The sequence below is a fragment of the Gallinula chloropus genome, assembly GCF_964237585.1.
Source record: "Gallinula chloropus genome assembly, chromosome: 18".
In the NCBI taxonomy this organism is placed as follows: Eukaryota; Metazoa; Chordata; class Aves; order Gruiformes; family Rallidae; genus Gallinula; species Gallinula chloropus.
The window spans coordinates 12,607,440-12,626,603 of NC_140103.1; the positions used below are offsets into that span (position 1 = coordinate 12,607,440).

The 19,164-nt window shown below is 50.9% G+C and overlaps 1 protein-coding gene and 1 pseudogene across 2 annotated transcripts; one reads left to right on the top strand and one right to left on the bottom strand.

Annotated features, from left to right (window-relative positions):
* The first annotated feature begins 9,534 nt into the window (after positions 1-9,534).
* On the top strand, positions 9,535-10,494 carry LOC311198754 (olfactory receptor 14A16-like; annotated as a pseudogene). The gene has a single exon. The product of its transcript is annotated as an olfactory receptor 14A16-like (transcript).
* A 6,662-nt stretch (positions 10,495-17,156) lies between these two features.
* Positions 17,157-18,080, bottom strand: LOC311198440 (olfactory receptor 14A16-like; the record flags this gene model as incomplete). Its single annotated transcript, XM_084272389.1, has 1 exon — positions 17,157-18,080. One exon carries the CDS (start codon positions 18,078-18,080, stop codon positions 17,157-17,159), a length of 924 nt encoding a protein of 307 aa, XP_084128515.1.
* Positions 18,081-19,164: the final 1,084 nt, after the last annotated feature.

The following is a 19,164-nucleotide window of genomic DNA, read 5'->3' on the forward strand; positions in this document are numbered from 1 at the left end:
GGAAAAGGTACATGTAGGGGCACCAAGAAAAAACATAACACCCTCTCAGGTGATGGGTGTGGACCTTGCCATGGAGGGGCAGGTCCCACCATTCAGCAGTGAACTGCAGGGAAGGGAGGGAACAGGCAGAACTGTGGGAGGGAGAGAGCTGCATTGCCCAGGGCTGGAGGTGCAGGGGAGCCTGGAGGAGCTCCTTGCTTGGGAAAGGCCAAGTCAAGGGGTCTCATGCTCACCACTCAGTTTCATTCTACAGGAGAGTTGCTGTGCTGCAGCAATAGAATCACAGAGTCATAGAACAGGCTGGGTTGGAAGGGACCCCAAGGATCACAGAGTTCCAACCCCCCTGACACAGGCAGGACCACCAACCTCCAGGCTGATCTAGACCCAATCCCAGCCTCAAGCCCCTCCCCGTAGCATTGGGGACTCACCTGGGCATCTGCTGGGGTGCACAGCAGGATGGTGAAGAGTATGGCCACGCTGAGCACTGCGACCTTCATCTTCCTCTGCAGTGTGGTGAGTCCTGGGTGATTCTGGAGAAGGTGAGGGGCAGATTTATCTGTCCCCAGACTCCTTCTTGCCCCTCCCACACCTGAGAGACCCAGGGCAAAGCCAGGCTTGGCAGAGACACCAGCCCTGGCAGCCAGCCCAGCACTAAGTCACTCCTGCTTCCAGTGATGACCTAACCACCATCCCCAGCATCAGCCCAGCTTCCTGCATGGGGCAGCTGCCCAGGGAAGGGGCTAGGAATCTGCACATTGCAAGGGGGATGAGCATTGCACCTCTGACAGCCAGACACTCTACAGAGATGACACACTGCTCCAACACAAGACCTTCTTCTCACAGCCCCCCAATGCCAGATCCCCCTCTACCTCCCTGTACTGCCATCTCCCAGTGCCCCTCACCTCCCAGGACAATCTTTCTCTCTGGGACTCTCCCAGAGATGATGCCAACCTCAAAGCAAAGTTCTCTGAGCAGAATTATCTCTGACCCCTCTCCAGCCCCTCAGACTGAGCCCTCTTCTTGGTGCACCATGGACCCAAGGCTTAGGAAAGACTGGGAGGTGAGCGGAGAGTTGGGTCATGGGCAGTGAGAACAGCCAGGTGACTGTAATCTTCAGTCACTGGAGGCAGTGGGCTGCACTGCTGGATGCTGGGAATGGGGAGAAAATGGCTCAGCTTGGGGGCAGTGCTGTGGTGGTTGCAGTGCCCAGCTCCAGCCCCCCCCCCCCCCATTTCCCTTGCACAGCAGCCCCCAAACTGGTCCAGTCCCCAGCCACAGGCTTCCCAGAGCAAAGGACAGAGGGGAATATCCCCTGCCCTGGCTCTCACCCTGCCACTGCTGGGACCACCATGCCCTCCCAGATAATATGGGTCCTAATCTGCAGGGCTGCCCCCAAACAGTGGGTCCCAGTGACCCCGTCCCCAGCAAGACTCTGGCTCCAGCCCTGTCCCTGGCTGGGACTTGTCCACAGCTCACCACAGGCTCATGTCCCCGTGAAGTGTCCCCTCAATGCCCTTGTACTCAGCCTAGGCCAGCATTTTCCCTGAGCAGGATGTGGCTGTCCAGAGGGACACAATGAAGTGGGCGATTGTCCCCAGGCAGCCACTTGGAGATAATTCTGGGGAAAGAATTCCCCTGGCAAGGGAAGGTGTGTTTGTCTCCACAGCATCTCTGATAAGCTGTGTTTGCCCTGGGCTAGTGGCACAAGGAACCCTTTCAGCAAGCTTGGTGCTTCACGAGAATGCCGTGTTGGGCAATAAACCCTGAGGGGGTGAAGCAGCCTGGTTGTCTGGGCTCCCTGGAGCCCTGGAACGGGAAGAGCCCGAGGATGAGTACAGTGATGGGGGGACTGGGGAGGAGCAGGTCCCCAGGCAGCAAGCACCCCTGGGACTCCCTTACTCCCCTGGGGACAGGCTGGGGCCCAGAGGTGGGGGCAGTCCCAGGGGAGCAGCATGACAGCCAGCGTGTCGCTGTCCTTGGGGAAAACCTGGTGGCAAGGGAGACCTGTGGGAGTGGAGCTCAGAGCAGCTGAACTGATGGAGCTGTGTCCCAGGGTCACTGTGTCCCTTGCCCTGTGACCCCCTGCCTGCCCTGCAGCTAAGCCAGGCTTTCAGAGGGGGTTCCTTCACAGCAGGGATAGGGTTAGGGTTAGGGTCAGGGTCAGGGTTAGGGTTAGCTTAGGGTCAGGGTCAGAGTTAGGGTTAGGGTTAGGGCTAGGCTCATGATCAGGATCAGGGTTAGGGTCAGGGTCAGTGTCAGGGTTAGAGTCAGGTATAGGGTTAGGTCCAACCATCACCATCCTGAGGGACTGGGGTGCATCTTTTACCAGTGTTGGGTAAGGGCAGTGTGGGATCGTGTGCCAGTGGAACACTCACACCAGCTGCCATCACTGCTTTCTCCAAGGATCACAGAATTGTAGGGGTTGGAAGAGACCTCAAGAGATCATCGAGTCCAACCCCCAAGTATGCAGGTGCCCCAAGGAGCAGAGGGAACAGCCGGTACCTCTGTGAACAGGGACATGCTCATAATGGCAGTGGGCATATTCCGGATCAGGAAGCTCAGGCACCCCTGGTTTGCCTCCCCATAGATACCCACAGCTATCAGAAGAGACAGCTACCAGGACATGTCTGTGCTTAGTTATTTCCACCTCTCGAGGAGACCAGCATGTTTACTGGTGGTGTGAGAGAGCCCTGGGAGGAGGTGGGGCTGGAAGGTCTCAGTCAGGAGATGCAGCACACACTGACGTGTCTCTTTCGGTAGCTGAGGGTCAAAAGTGGCCACACGTAGTGACCAGCCTGTGTCTCTGGGGCAGTGAGGAGAGTTGGTTTCTATGAGACCTGAGCTGGGAATCACAGGCTGGTGGCAAAAATCTGGTTTGGGGTTTGAAGTCAGTGGGAGGTTCGCTGGAGTTTCAGTGAAACCAAGGAGTCACTGGTCTTGTTCCCATGATGATACGGGCTGCTGTGGTGGCTTCCCAGAAATAAAAATACACTGCTAAGTGGGGCATGAGAACTGAGCCTGGCTGGAACTCCTCACTGACATTATATGTGTTTTTAAGGATTATGGATCTATCTTTACGGGCCGCTAGCTATGAACAAGAGATCTGTTGTGGATCAGTTGGGAGAAGATTGAAGGCAGCTGATGTCAATATTTGCTTGGCAATTGTCCAAAGCCACTTGGAAGATTTTCCTTTTGAACTGCTCAGCTTAGTGTGTGGTTAATTAGACAGCAAAGTGACACAGTGTTAAGGATCCTATTTGCATATTCTGTGAGGATGTTTGTATTCCACTTGCCTGGGTTGCCTGATTGACAGGCAGTGATTGACAAGCCTTTCAGTGAAGAATGTTTCCCTATTCTCCTCTCTAAACCTTCCCTGGTGCAACTTGAGGCCATTTCCTCTTGTCCTACAGCTTGTTCCTTGGGAGAAGAGCCCGACCCCCATCTGGCTGCAACCTCCTTTCAGGTGGCTGTGGAGAGCGAGAGGGTCTCCTCTCAACCTTCTTTCCTTCAGTTCCCTCCACTGCTCCTCAGCAGACCTGTTCTCTGGAGCTTCCCCCGGCTCTGTTGCTCTTCTTTGGACACACCTCAGCACTTCAATGTTTTTCTTGTAGTGAGGGGCCCAAAACAGATCACAGAACTCAGGATGTGGCCTCACCAGTGCTGAGCACAGGAGGACCATCACTGCCCTAGTCCTGTTGGCCACACTGCTTCTGATACAAGTCACAATGCTCTTGGCCTTCTTGGCCACCTTGGCACACTGCTGGCTCATATTGAGATGGCCATTGACCAAAGCACCCAGGTCCCTTTTCCTCTGGGATGCTCTCCAGCCACACTTCCCCAGGCCTGGAGTGTTGCAGGGGGTTGTTTAGCCAAAAAGTGGGACCTGGCACTGAGCCCTGTCGAACCTCAGAGAGTCAGCCTTGGCCCATCGATCCAGCCTGATCAGATCCTTTTGTAGAGCCTCCCTGCCTCCAGTCAGATGAACACTCCTGACCAACTTGGTGTCATCTGCAAACTTACTAAGAATGCACTCGATTGCCCTCCAGACCATTGATAAAGATGTTAAAGAGAACTGGCCCTAGTACTGAGCTCTGGGGAAGCCCACTTGAGACCGGCCACCAGCTGAATCTGTGGCTCAGCAACAAACAACTCCAGCCAGGTTTCTTCTCAGGAAAGAGTATATCCATCTCAGCCATGAGCAGCCACTTTCTCCAGAAGAATGCTGTGGGAAAAGGGGTCAAAAAGCTTTGCTAAAGGTTAGGTAGACATTAGCCACAGCCTTTACCTCATCCACTAGGCAGGTACAGTTGTCACAGAAGGGAATCAGGTGAATCAAGCAGGGTCTCCCTTTCATAAATCCGTGCTGAGGGGACCAGATCACCAGGTTTTCCTGTACAGGCCACCTGATGGCACTCAAGATGATCTGCCCCATTACCTTCCTTGGCACCAAGGTCAAACTGAGAGAAGTGTCACTCTCCAGATCCTCCTTCCAGCTCTCCATGGAGACAGACATCCCACTGGCTAACCTCCAGGAAAGTGTCTTGGTGAGCAATTTTTCCAGCTCACTCAGTACCCTTGGGTGGATGCCATCAGACCCACAGACTCGTGTGTGTCTTAGTGGTTTAGCAGGGCACTAGCCATTTCCCCTTGGATTATGGGGGCTTCATTCTTCTCCTCATCCCTGTCTTCTAGCTTAGGGGGCTCGATACCCAGAGACCAACTGGCCTTACTGCTAAAGACTGAGGCAAAGCAGGCATGAAGCACCTCAGGCTTTTCCTTAGCCTTTCTCACTATGTTTTCCCCTGCATCCAAGAAAGGATGGAGATTCCCCTCAGTCCTCCTGTTAATGTATTTATAGAAACATTTTTATTGTCCTAACAATTGTCCCAGCATTTAAAAGAAAGTATCTTCCTCTCTTATATGAACCAACGCTTCACCTCTTAACAGTTGGCCTTTCTCAGCTCAGTGGAGTGTTGGAGGCTGAGGAAAAGCCAACAAGGAAAGAGTGACAAAAGCATGTTACTGTGACAAGTCCAGCAGCACCCTTGTCATAGGCCACCTCTCAAGAGTGTACACGAAAGACCCAAAAGAGCACTGATAGGCTTTTGGTGTAGCTGCCTTGAGCAAGGAGAAGATGATTAGTGGTGAGCTTGCCAGGTCCCTAGGTAGATCCTTCTATTGTGGGGTTGCTGTGGGTTCAACAACAGCAGGTGCCATTTGAGACCATGACAGTACACTGGTGACAACATTGCACCAAGGGAGGTCTCTGGGTTTCCATCCAAAAGCTGATTCAGCATTTGGAGAGGCAGGGAGTGATCAGCAGAACTCACTCACCTTTTAACAGTCCCATGTGGCCAGTGTGAAGAGGTAACAGGAAGTAGGGGAAACCGTGGACTAACGTGGTCTGCACAAAGTCATGCTGCTGCTGTGTGCTGCCATGCAGGACATGCCAGGCCTCCAATCCCAACTGGAGTCAAAGGTAGACCTGGAGAGGTGTCCGGTACACCTGGAACAGACTGCCCAGGGGTGGAAACAGAGTCTTGCCATTGGCCTCGGTCTGATCCAGACTGCGCTTGTACAGGCTGAGGCTCCTGAACACCTACAGCATATTGATCATTGTCTAGGGCACCACAGAAGAGGAAGAGTTTGAGAAAGGGAGAATAATCATCTAGATTCTCCTAAAAGCTTTTATACCATGAAATAAAGGACGAGCAAAGGACTTGCACAGGAGATCCAGTTTCTAAGAATAAGATATTGAGATGACATTGTGTCCTGGTTTTGGTCAGGATGGAGTTAACTTCATTTGTAGCAGCGGATGGAATGCTGTGTTTGAGAGTTAAAATGGGAGCAGTGCTGATAACACCCTGATGGTTTTAGTTGCTGTCAGACAGTCAAGGACTTTCTCAGCCCTTCATATTTCTCTGTTCATGAGAAAGGAGGGGACAAAGCCAGGACAGGTGACCCAAATGGACCAAAGAGAATATTCTATGCCAATTACATCCTGCCCAGTATAAAGGGGGCTGGTGGGAGGAGGAGCAGAGGGGCGGCTCCGGGACGCGCGGTTCTTGGGGGACGGTCGGGCTCTGGGACAGCTCTGGGTGGCACAGCCTGAGCTGTAGGTTTAGTGAGAAACTGCATTGGGTATCAACAGCTTCATATATTTTTTGCTCTAAAGTCCTGTCAGCATTGTTATATTTGATCTTTCTGCTGTTCTAGTAAACTATCCTTATCCCAACCCACGGGCCTTTTAGTTTCTTGGTTTTGGGGTTGTTATTTGCCCCTTCCTTTTCCCTTCCCTTGCCTCTCATCCCCCCCTTTCCCTGCTCTTTTCCTTTAAGGAGCAGGCAGCTGCATGGATTTCGGCTCTCAGACGGGGTGAAACCACAACACATAGTTATAGCCCAATGGATGTGATCAGATCAATAAACTAACAGATTTGATACCACCAACTCATGAACCAGAAGCACGAGCTTTCCAAGGTGTAGTGGGGTTTTGCAGAATGCCCATTCCAGGTCTGATCATAAGGCCTTTTTCTCAAGTGACCCAGAAAACTGGCTTTGAATGGGGCTATGAGCAGCAACAAGCTGACAGTTTTAGCAGCAGCATTCAGGCCAGTCTAGGCAGGAGAAGATGTGAAAAACATGCTTGGACTGCAGGTTCTTTCAGAAGGACTCTGACAGTTTCTCCAGTGTAGGGAAGGACATGTTCCTGAGCAGGGAATCCCTTGGAATGTCACCAGAGGAGGAGATGATGAATGCTGAAGAGGCCCCATTGTGTAAGAAACTTCCAGCCACTAAGAAGCAATAGACCCTGTTTACAGCTGCACCCCCTCTTGTGAGGGAAACAACGGAGGTGGAGGGCTGCTCTCTAGAGGCCTCAATGACAAGTCACAGAAACTGCCAAAGGAGAAGTTGAATGAAGACAGTTGGCAGAGGTGAAACCATCCTGCTGGCTTCAGCTCTTGCTGAGGGAGAAGAATGGTCATTTCTTTAAACTGACTGGATGGTGTGCACGCTGAGCTTGGACAAGAGGAATCCCACCATCCTGTAGGTGCATAGGGTGTTTGGGAAGAGCTGAATCCCACTCCCATCTCCAGACTACTCACTGGAGAGGAGATACCTGATGGACACCACTGAATCCCTGTCACCGCTGCACTGTCCTACCTGGCAGTGGGACAGGGAGAGTGATTAAGGGAGTTAAGGGAGGGGAACATTTGAACCTCTCAGAGGCTGCCATGCCATGGTTGGACAAGTCCTGCTTCTAAAATCCAACTCTGCAGTGCTCAGAGAGGGACAGTCAGTGTTTACTTGAGTCTGCATCAACCTACAGTCCCCAGGAGAGACCATGATGCCTTTGAGAATCTTCAGCCCTGGAGCACTGGGACAGCTCCAGGGAGTGTGGGAGGGCAGAGAAGGGGCTGCCATGAGTTGGTCCTTTGCTGCTGAGCTGGGCTGGGATCCTGGGTTGGAAAGAGTTCATGGAGAGCAGGCAGCACTGCAGAAAGTCAGTTCTGCCCAGCAGCAGCTCCTCTGCAAAGCACAGCAGAGCTGAGGGCACTACCTGCAGGTTTCCAGGGTTGAGGAGCAGGGAGAAGGGATTTTAAAGGCAGTCTGGGGTGAGAGGATGCTGAGCACGGAATCAAAGAGAATTCTTCACAGCCTCCTGCACGGTAAGTGTGTGTCTGCAGGGAAAAGCAGCTGTGGGTCCTGGAGGGTTCTCTGAAAGCCAGGACATCCCACAGCCTGTGGGATCTGCTGAGAGGATTGTGTGCAGGAGGAAAATGTGCTGCCCTGTTTGAGGCAGAGAGGGGTTAAAGGCAGTCTTTTGGGTGGGAGGGTGCTGAAAGCTCACCGGAGGAGGAGAAATCTTCAAAGCCCTCTACACAGTATGTCTGTGGATGCAGGACAATGCAGGTGAGGGTCCGTGAGGGATCTCCTAAAGCTCATACATCCCAGCACCTGTAGGTTCTATCCTGAGGACTCTGACAGTATCTCCACTGTAGGGAAGGACATGCTCCTGGGCAGGGACTGTGTGGCACTCCATCAGAGGGACAGGCATGAGGGCTCCTTCTGCAGGGGGTGGCTGCAGGGCTGTGAAGGCAGCATTTTCCTAAAAGTGAGGAGTCTGTGCTTTGGGACGTCTCCTCTTCGTTACCAGGGAGGGCAGTGGGGGATGGGGGTTATTTTTCTGCTCTGGAGAAGGCACTGAGAGCCCAGTTCTCATTAGGACTTGTCTGATGTGCCCCTCAGCCCCTGCACCCAGAGGTGCCCCTGGGCAGTGTCCTGCTGCCAGGAGGTGTCTGTAGCACACAGCTGCTAGGACGGATCTGTGAGTACAGGCAGGGAGGAGAGCTGAGGACAGAGGAGCTGCTCCTGGCAGGGACAGCTCCATGCAGCAAATCCAGAGGCATGGACAGGAAAGGAGATGGAGCTGTCCCCACAGATGCTTTGGAAGGGGGATTGGGACACCTCCCTGCCATCCCCTGCAGTGCAGACACCTTCCCTGCAGCCACCCCCTGGTCTCCTCTCCCACCCAGCAGAGCCTCTGCCAAGGGATCAGCTTCTCAGCAGCTTGACCCTGGAAGAGTGGGAATTCCATAACACCGAGTGCTTCCACTGGCACAGCAGCATTCCTCTGTGTTTCCCCTCCGGTCTCTTGCTCCCCTTGATCCTGTCACCAGCTTTGATGGGATGGGCGGGTGGGATTCAGATGCAGCTCAGAGACTCCAGCCCTGTGGGTCTTGTCATGCATATGTTTCCATGGGAATGAAGTGTCCAAGTCACCTGGGCTCCAGGTGAGGATACAAATGACCTGATTCTGCCTTCAGGACATCCCATCTAAGATCATTTACATCTTTCCCTAAGGGTTCTTGCTGGGATGCAGGCTTCCCTCCCCCAGAGCACAGCTGTCCTGCAGCATTGCTGTGATTTCCAGGAGCCTCACAGTGAAGGCACCTCAGTGGTGCTCAGGTCATGGAAATGCTGCTGGGTGGCTGCGTGCAGACAGTTGCAGGGAGCGTTTGGTGTTCCTGGCTGGGAGGGGAGGGCTGAGATCTTTCTCAGGTACAGTGGGACAGGCTACAGGGGTTGGAGATGTGCACTTGGGAAATGGATTCCGTTGCTCAAAGCAGTTTCCAGTTGCTTTTGGGGGGAGTGTATGAAAAGCTCTTTGATATCAGGAGGGGATTTAGCCCTAGACCAGGGCTGTGTTTCAACTGACATATTGCTGTAGGGCAGGACTGGCTCCTCTCCAGCAGAGCCCCCCCACTCCCTGGGGAAGCCTCAGTCAGCCCCAGCAAGAGCACGACAAATGGGACATAAGAAACGTCTTCTTGAAAGGGGAAAGGCAGTTTGGAGGATCCTATGGGATATGGAGTCTGTTGATAGATTTGGGGAATGAGCTGACCTGTTCCTCTTTCCGCTCAGGAAACGGGGAATGCTGTGGGAAATGGCAAGGGCTGTTCCTCATAGAAGTCTCTCTGAGGTTATAACTGCCGCCTTCTCCTTTGACAGGTCCTATTCCCAGAGGAAGCAAATGCCCAACAGCAGCTCCATCAGCCAGTTCCTCCTCCTGAATTTCACAGACAAGCGGGAGCTGCAGCTCCTGCACTTCTGGCTCTTCCTGGGCATCTACCTGGCTGCCCTCCTGGGCAATGGCCTCATCATCACAGCCACAGTTTTCAACCACCACCTCCACACCCCCATGTACATCTTCCTACTCAACCTCTCCATCTTCGACCTGGGATCCATCTCCACCACTGTTCCCAAATCCATGGCCAATTCCTAGTGGGACACCAGGGCCATTTCCTACACAGGATGTGTTGCCCAAGTCTTCTTACTTATCTTCTTTAGCTTATCTGAGTATTCTCTCCTCACCATCATGGCCTATGACCGCTACGTTGCCATCTGCCACCCCCTGCACTACGGGACCCTCCTGGGCAGCAGAGCTTGTGTCCACATGGCAGCAGCTGCCTGGGCCAGTGGGTTTCTCTATGCTGTGCTGCACACAGCCAATACATTTTCACTGCCCCTCTGCCATGGCAATGCTGTTGACCAGTTCTTCTGTGAAATCCCCCAGATCCTCAAGCTCTCCTGCCAACACTCCTACCTCAGGGAATTTGGGACTCTTGTGTTTGGTCTCTGTTTAGCACTTGGATGTTTTGTGTTCATTGTGGTGTCCTATGTGCAGATCTTCAGGGCTGTGCTGAGGATCCCCTCGGAGCAGGGTCGGCACAAAGCCTTTTCCACCTGCCTCCCTCACCTGGCTGTCGTCTCCCTGTTTCTCAGCACCGGCACATTTGCTTATTTTAAGCCTCCCTCCATCTCCTCCCCATCCCTGGACTTGATGATGGCTGTTTTGTACTCATTGGTACCCCCAGCAGCGAACCCCCTCATCTACAGCATGAGGAACCAGGAGCTCAAGAAAGCCGTGAGGGAAGGTTTCCATTGGATGTTTCTCAGATTTTTTAAAAATCTTATGTTTCTTCAGAAGTGACTCCCAGGGTATCTAAGAGTGGTTGTTTGATTCTTTATAGTCATTATTGTCTTTTGGGGTGTTTATTATGTACTTAAATAACTGTACTTAAATAAACTTAATTCTGACCTCTTCTAATGAATGAACTTGGTTTTTTCAGCTGTCTACTGATGCTCTGGTTCAATATCACTGGGAGGCAGCTGCTACCACTTCTGTAAATTGGAAAGATTGTTTGATTTCTTTATCTTCATTGTCATTATCTTTTGGGGTTTTTTGTTCTTTTGGTTGTGTCTGTTAGGTTCCTAAATAAATGTTTAGATTCATCTGACCTCTTCTAAGGAATGACCTTGCACTGTCTCAGCTGTGACCTGCAGCTTCCTGCAGATAGATATCTGTGGTTGACAGGGACTGGACCCATCCCAAGGTGAGAGATTGTCCCAGCTGGATTAACCCCAGGAGAAAGGGCTAAATCTGGGTATCTACAAGGGAACACGGATGGACAGGGATAATCAGTCACTACTCGACCTCCCAGACCACACTTCTTCAGCCTGGCCACGAGGATGCTGTGGGAGACGGTGTCAAATGCTTTACTAAACTCAAGGTAGACCCCATCTACTGCCCTACCATTATCTACCCACCAGTTATATCCTCATAAAAGGTGATTAGATGAGTCAAACAGGACTTCCCCTTGGTAAAGCCATGTTGACTGCTCCTAACAACCCTCTTATCCTTGATGGGCCTCAAGAAAACACCAAGGATACGTCCTGCCATCATCTTTCCAGGGATGGAAGTGAGGCTGACCAGTCTGCCTCCCTCCCTGACCCTGACAGGTCTTGGAAGATTCTGTCTTCTGACGTAGTCAGCATCCATAGAGAGCTGCATGTACTCTCTCTCCATCAGTGCAGCAGGAACTGGTTGCAGTCAAGATCTCTCTGCAAAGCGACAGGAATTATCTGCAGTGTCAGTAAGATAATGCAGCGTGCTGAACTCTGCTGCTGAGAGAAGAGGGTGCTGAGCACCTTGCTGGAAACACCTTAGTGGTGTGCTGAATGCAGGAGAGACAAATGGATATTCTTTGGAAAGAAAGGCCCAAAACTTCTGATCATTTGTAGAAGCTGAACATTGTTTAGGGATATTCAGACTGAATAAGCCCTGGAAACATGCCTGAGGTATTGCCTTTGTAAATAAATGAATTTGTGGAAGCCTTTGGGCAGTTAATGCGTTCGACTGATGTTGTGTTAAGAGCAGCAATGCCGAATTCATTGACCTAAGTCCAGTCGATTCAGTGCACTGACCCATCACGATCACAGAGTCACGACTAGCGCAGCAAACCTGGAGTCCAGTCGCGTTCTTTGAACTACCATGGCCACACTGAACAGAGTTGAGTGAGAACTATCACCACTAGCTTAATGAAAGTGGGGTTTATTCAAGTCACTGATACACAGATTCTTTGGATTGCTGGGTAAAAATTCACTGTCTGCAAAGCGCTTGTCAATACCAAGGGTCTGAACCACGAACCCATGGAAAGATCTATAGCGACTCTGTAGAGATTTAGAGCTTCCTGCGGAAGCACCAAGGGTCTCAATCTTACCCAGTGGTGTCCTGATGGCGGGGAAGAGAGGCTCAGCCTGTGGACTGATCCCAGGGGTCAGAATAGTACCCACTGCTATCTTCCCTAACAGCCTCTCTCCCTTAAGCTATTGTTATGCTCTTTCTCATCTCTAAGCTGGAGCTTGAGTGACTCTACTCATACATACCTTTATTGCCACTGGTGTGAAATTCTCTCACTTTGTGTTTAAAGCTACAGGCTAACAAAATTCAGATGAGCCATCTGTAACCCCCTGCTTTTCACATGCACTGTTAACTCATGAATCAAACTTTCAATGTCCAAGTTTTTTCCCACAACCAATGTATCAACCATGTAATGATAAAAGATTAGATCAGGATGCAGTGTTTGTACTGTAGCAAGTGCCCAGGCTACATAAATCTGGCACACAGTTGGTGAATTTTTCATGCCTTGTGGGAGCACTACACAATGATTCCTTTTCATGGGTTCATTTTTGTTTATAGTAGCGACTGAAAAAGCAAATTTTTCATAATCATCAGGGTGTAAAGGAATAGTGAAAAAACCAATCCTTTAAAAACAGGCATATTCCATGGACTTGTGGAAGGCTTCATATGTCCCTTAGTTGCTCCTGTATTACATCTTGTAGGTGGGCAAGTGGTTTTGTGAGTAAGCAGACATTAATTAACCCAAACGAGGATTTTTGTTTTCCTGCATAATTTTAAAATAAGATGCCCACTTTCAATGGTTGCCATCAAAAATCCTTTTGCTTAGTAACCAGCCTTGCTCCTAGTTGGCTAAGCACATCCCTGAACAAGCATCACATATGGACAAACACTGCAAACCGACCCCTCAGACAAACGACATTGCAAGACGTGAGTTGCCACATCCACTCTGGAGGGATGGGGGATGAGGGGGGGAGGGGAGACGTGTCTCCCACTTCTGTGTCACTTTTGCCAAGGCACCCAACACCCTGATTTCTCCTGTTCTGATGCCACCTTATGTGCCCAGGCTCCGACGAGCAGTCTCTGCAGAGTCTCTGGGTCATCAGGAGACAGTGGTGTGTTGCTGAGCTCGTCAGGAGGAGTGGGTAGTAGCGATGGATATAGAGACGAAGTGGGTACTTGATCCGATGGTTGGCAGGGCGGATTCTGGTCCATCTCCATAGGATTCTTGTCCGTGTCCATAGGCTCCTTGTCAGTGTCCCCACGTTTCCGGAGGTGTCATGGGGACAACACTGACCGGTGGTGCTTTAGCTGGTATCTCTTAGTATTTGTAGTCTTGAGGTGGGGGGGGCTGGTCAGACCTGGGACTGGGGTCTCAAACACTTTCACAGCAGGGCGTGCCGTTGCTGTGAGAGCTTTTATGTCCTCCAGAGTAGAAATCACAAGTCTCCAAGCAGTAGCAAGTCCCTTTGCCTCCTCGTCTCCCCTACTGACCACATCCCATAATTTATCCCTACCCCTTGCCAGGTGTTTATGCTGAGCACTAACTGCAGTTCAACTAAAACTCCACGATCACGACACCACCTCAGCAGACACCCCACCGTCGGCTCATCGTATTTTATGTCTCTCTTTGAAAGGCTCTTTGCTAAAATCCTGGCTATGGCCCTTTCCTCACTAGGTAACTTACTCCCCACAGCCGCACCAGCTGCTCACCTTCTCAGGCATATTGCTGCAGAGCATTGTGTTCTCTTCTCTCCATTGCCCCTGAGCGCTGTCTGGTCGCTGCAGGGATTTTTTCCAGCTGCTCTTGTCCTCCAGATTTTCGCTGGTTTCTTTGCTCCTGGTTTCAGGATCAGGTCGGTCTCAGCTTCAGGTCGTCGTTTCAGGATCACGTTGGGGTCACCATCTGCAGAGATCAGTGATGGGCAATGTGATAGATGAGCCTTTGTTCAGTAAACCACATGTACCTTGAAACAGGTCGTAACATTCTGATTTTGTAAGAATGATTGTGTAACGTATATTGTAAGTTGCTAACAAAGCATAGAACTGAGTTATAGGTAACTGAGAAGTGGAAACCATAGAAATCAAGTAGCCAATGAATGAGCTTGCTGTTAAAGATGACCGAATATGGGAGAGGGGTCAACTAAGGGACAAGTGAGGAAGAGGAGCAACTTCATCCCGTCGACCACCAGGAGGTGGAAGACGACCCCCTAACAACAACTGGCGCATGTGCAGAAGAAGCCTCAGTGAAACAATTGGGACCCGGAACTTAAAGACTATAAAAACCTAAATTTGGACAGGGACCGTGCGCGCCGTTGGTAGAGCTGAGACTCTCTGGCTGCCCAGCGCTGCCCAAGCTTATTTGCCACCTGCTAAATTAATAAAAATAAGTTTGTAACTGAATTAACTGGTTTCCGACTGGTGATTGGGAAACCCACAATTACAGGCAACACACAATTTGATATGAATTTATGTGAAGCTATTTATTGGGTGAAATCACACAGATTCTAGACATTTGTTACTGCAAACGTGGCAAGCTAAAACACTGCTAATTGGCTACACACACAGTGTTCACACCACACTGATTGGTTAGTGATTATAATGAGTTCCCACAAGCATATCTTATAGCTAACCACTGTTAGTTTACCTTTGATGACCATCTATTATGGCTGGTTCTTGACATGTTCACTTACTCCCAAATACCTTCCCAAAACTCCTTCTTGGTTTAGGGCAGTCTGTACCCCTGTCTTCAAGGCCACTGTGTTTTTGAGAATGTGATTACCAAAATCCTCTCAGCACGAGTAACTTTCCTGTCTCACAGGAACATGAGGATATTGTCAGGGCCTGTGTCTTCTGGGAGGAGAGTCAGGCTGCTGGCAGGCCTGCTGCCTTCCACCACAGCGCTGAGCTGTAGGTCCTGAGCTGTGTGGGTCAGTGAGAACCTGCATTGTGCATCACCAGTTCTGTATATTTCCCTACAAAGTACTAGTGTTGTTGTTTCTCTCTCTCTCTGCTGTCCCAGTAAACTGTCCTTATCCCAAACTGTGAGGTTTGGGGCTTTTTGGATTCCGTTTCTCTCCCTTCCACCCGGGAGGAGCGTGGCCACGCAGACAAGGGCCCTTCTGGTCCATCTGGACTCATCACTGGTGAGGCCACCTCTAGAGCAGTCAGTCCCAGTGTGGAGCTCCCTGGTCTGGTAGAAGGGTGAAGAACACTCATGTGGTCAGAGAATGTCTGCCAAGATAGTTAGGGGTATTTTGTGGGGAAGCTGAAAGAGCCAGGCTTCTTTAGCCTGGGGAACATGACGCTGAGGGAAGCCCACTTTGTGCTTTGTGGGAAGACCATAAGAAAGTCCATGGGAAACTACAGCTTTGAAAGTCAGAGTGGACGTGAAGATAAAGAAATAGCATTCTGAGGGTAGTGCTGTGGTGCTGAAAGTCACTTGGAGGAAGAGTGGCTGAGCTGGTGGCTTTGTGTTTGTGGGAACAGCTGGTGAGGAGGGACAGACAGCAGTACAGGCAGGGACATCCTGGGGTGAGATCAAAGTGGGAACAGGCATTAGTTGCCTTCAGACTGCAGGGAAACAGGCACAGGTATGGGGCAGTGTGGGATGGGCTGTGGTGCAGATGGCCAAGGGTGCTGGCCAGGCTGAAAGGGCCTGATAGAAATGAGGTCTTTGCCCCCTTGGCTATGGCTGATGTCCCTGCCAGAGAGGACTCAGAGGAGGCACATTGTCCTCACAGCCATGGAGCATCATTGCCTCCTTGCACCCGACCGAGAGGAGGTCACCATGTGTATTACCCCTGTCCATCCCTTGGCGTCACACTCCTCACATCGCAAGGAAGAGCCCTGAGACACAGATGACACACTGCCCAGGGACTGGGGGTCAGCACTTGGCATTTCTGCTTCATCAGACAAAGCCAGGGTGTCCTCAGCATCAGAGCTGCCTGCGCTTTGCCAGTGTTTGAACTCATGGTCTCCAGTTGTCTGCTCTAAGGAGCCCATGGGGAGGCTTTGTCAGTAATGGCTCCCAGTGGGGCCTGTTAGTGCTTCAAGGTACTTTGGGCATTATTCTTGACTTTGACTTCTTGAGAGGTTTCTTCACTCTTCTCTTGGTATCTTGAGGTCTCCAGAGTCAGAAGAAAACACACCACAGGGCTCAGTAATCATACAGAAAGCCCTTACAAGCATGGCTTTTCATGTAATTGTCTTTAAAATAAATAAGACTTTTATAACTAATTGGAGAGGTTTTATTTGAGTGAGGAAAATTTCAAAGGAGTTTCACAATGCAGGATTTTTTCAAAGGAAAAAATGTTTCTGTCATATCTCAGATCATGGAAGAAAGTTCAGCAGCATGCTGCAATAGATGTTGGTCCAGAGGTCGGGACAGGCAGCAAAAGCAGTCTCTTCAGTTCCAACCCTGTCTGGAGAACCTTGCTCCTCCCCAAGCCCAGCAGTTCCCTCCCTGGCCTCCTGGCACTCCCAACACTTCCTTACATCATCTGTGCTCACAGGCACAGACAGATTTCTCTGACAACAAACAGCAGTTAAACATGACACAGTTTAGTACCCATGAAATCTCTCTCCTCAGCTGCCTGTTACGGCCAAGCAGCGTGTGAAGGGGGTCAGCTTTCAGAGGAGATTCTCTCCCAGAACCGTTTTAGTCAGATACATAGAAAGGTCATTTATCAACACACTGACATTCTGACACAACAGTTCATTGGACTTCTGAGAGATGGGATGTTTCCAACTCTCTGAAACTCAAAGGAAGGACCAGAGATCTGAGCGGCATCTGAATGTCCAAAGAACAAGCAGAGGTGGAAACCTGTGATCAAAGTGAAGTTCATACTTTTCAGTCCGCTGAAAAGATGCCTTTAGGCAGGACTGTGCCATCAGGAGAGGTGAAAACATCTGAATGATGAGGGAGATGAAAGAGGCAGACTGGTGGTGATGCAGGTACAGGGGAAGGGGAGTGTTTCTTCTGCTGCCATGTCTGAGTCAAACAAGACCAGGAGATACTGCATGAGGAATGGGATGAACGTGTTTTCACATTAGAGACAAAATAGAAGGAGAAAACCCCACAGCACCTACAAGTCCCAACTAAATACTGACTGGTCCTAATGTGAGATACATGACCAGCGATATACAGAAGAAGATGAGCAATTTGTTGTTGCTTAGAAACATCCAGTCATCAGTTTCCACACGGCATCCTTGAGCTCCTGGTTCCTCATGCTGTAGATGAGGGGGTTCACTGCCGAGGGAACCACTGTGTAAAGTAATGCCAATATCAGGTCCAGAAATAGGGAGGAGATGGAGGGGGGCTTCACATAGGCAAACACACCAGTGCTGACAAACAGGGAGACCACGGCCAGGTGAGGGAGGCAGGTGGAAAAGGCTTTGTGCCGTCCCTGCTGCGAGGGGATCCTCAGCACAGCCCTGAAGATCTGCACATAGGAAACCACAATGAACACAAAACAACCAAAACCTAAACAGGCACTCACCACAATGGCTCCAATTTCCCTGAGGTAGGCATCTGAGCAGGAGAGCTTGAGGATCTGGGGGATTTCACAGAAGAACTGGTCAACAGCATTGCCATGGCAAAGGGGGAGAGAAAATGTATTGCCCGTGTGCAGCACAGCATTGAGAAACCCACTGGCCCAGGCAGCTGCTGCCATGTGGACACAAGCTCTGCTGCCCAAGAGGGTCCCGTAGTGCAGGGGGTGGCAGATGGCAACGTAGCGGTCATAGGCCATGACAGTGAGAAGACAGAGCTCTGTGGAGATCAGATAGAAAAAGAAAAAGATTTGACCCACACATCCTGTGTAGGAAATGGCCCTGGTGTCCCACAAGGAATTGGCCATGGATTTGGGAACAGTGGTAGAGATGCAGCCAAGGTCAAGAACAGAGAGGTTGAGGAGGAAGAAGTACATGGGGGTGTGGAGGTGGTGGTCACAGGCTATGGTGATGATGATGAGGCCATTGCCCAGGAGAGCAGCCAGGTAGATGCCCAGGAAGAGGCAGAAGTGCAGGAGCTGCAGCTCCCGTGTGTCTGCAAAGGGCAGGAGGAGGAACTGGCTGATGGAGCTGCTGTTGGACATCTGCTGCTGTCAACTGTGGAGACCTGTCCAAGGAGGAAAAGGCACTCTTCTTTGAGGAAAACCTCTTCCAATTCACATTGACTCTCTGTATTCTGGAAGACTTTTGTCAGGTCGCTTTTGGGAGCTCTGCTTTGTGCTGGCTTGAGTGTGTCACTGCTGGGAGGAGGGTCAGCTATGGGCTATCGAGTACTCAGTCCTGCCTGGCAGCAGTCAGTAAATAGAAGGATGGTGTGATCTCAGACTAAACCCCCTGTGGATAGCAATGAGCTTTTCAGCACTGTCACTCCAGTTTCACCCAACTTCAGAGCAGAGCTTTGAAACTTTGTTTTCCTCCTGCCTGTACCTGAGACAGTTTATTCTGTCAGAACTCCCTGACATTGCTGCTGCAGTGCCAGTGAAACCTTCCCCTGAGTGCAGAGTGGGGAGAGCTGCTCTGTCCATCAGCCCTGGTCTCAGCTCCCCTGTGCTGGACACTCTGTGATCACACCCTGATGTTCCTGTAGTATATCAGTGTCTGCACTGCAGGGGATATCAGGGAGGACCCAAATCCCCACTGCCAGGGTATTTCTGGGACGAGCTCCTTCTTTCTCTTTCTTAGCCAACGTCTCCGCTGCCTTGAGCTGTCCCTGGAGCTGCTTCTCTTTGCCCACGTCACCTCCTGCTCTGTGCTCACAGATCACATCAAACCTGTGCTGTGCTCAGCTCTGTTCTGCAGACCCCTCCTGGCATCAGGGCACTGCCCCAGGGAACCTCTGTGTGTGCAGCGCTCAGGAAATCCTCTGATGTGGACATTCCTGAGGGGAGAAATTAGTTCTAATAAACTTCACTCAGCACAGCCCACAGGAGAGGAAAATTCAAGGCAAAGATTCTGCCTGTCAGGAAATAGCTTCCTTGATGTTGTTCTTCAAATTCCTTTTTTAATTTCTCAAGGATCATCTCGAGCTGGGAGCAAAGCTGACCCAGACAGCACTGTCTTACTGCAGAAGGACCTTACGCTGCTCTTCTCTGGGTCACTCCTTCAACCCAGAGGTCCTTCTCTATCCTTGTGGAAAGCTCCCCAGGCAGGCTGAGTGCTGACCATGGC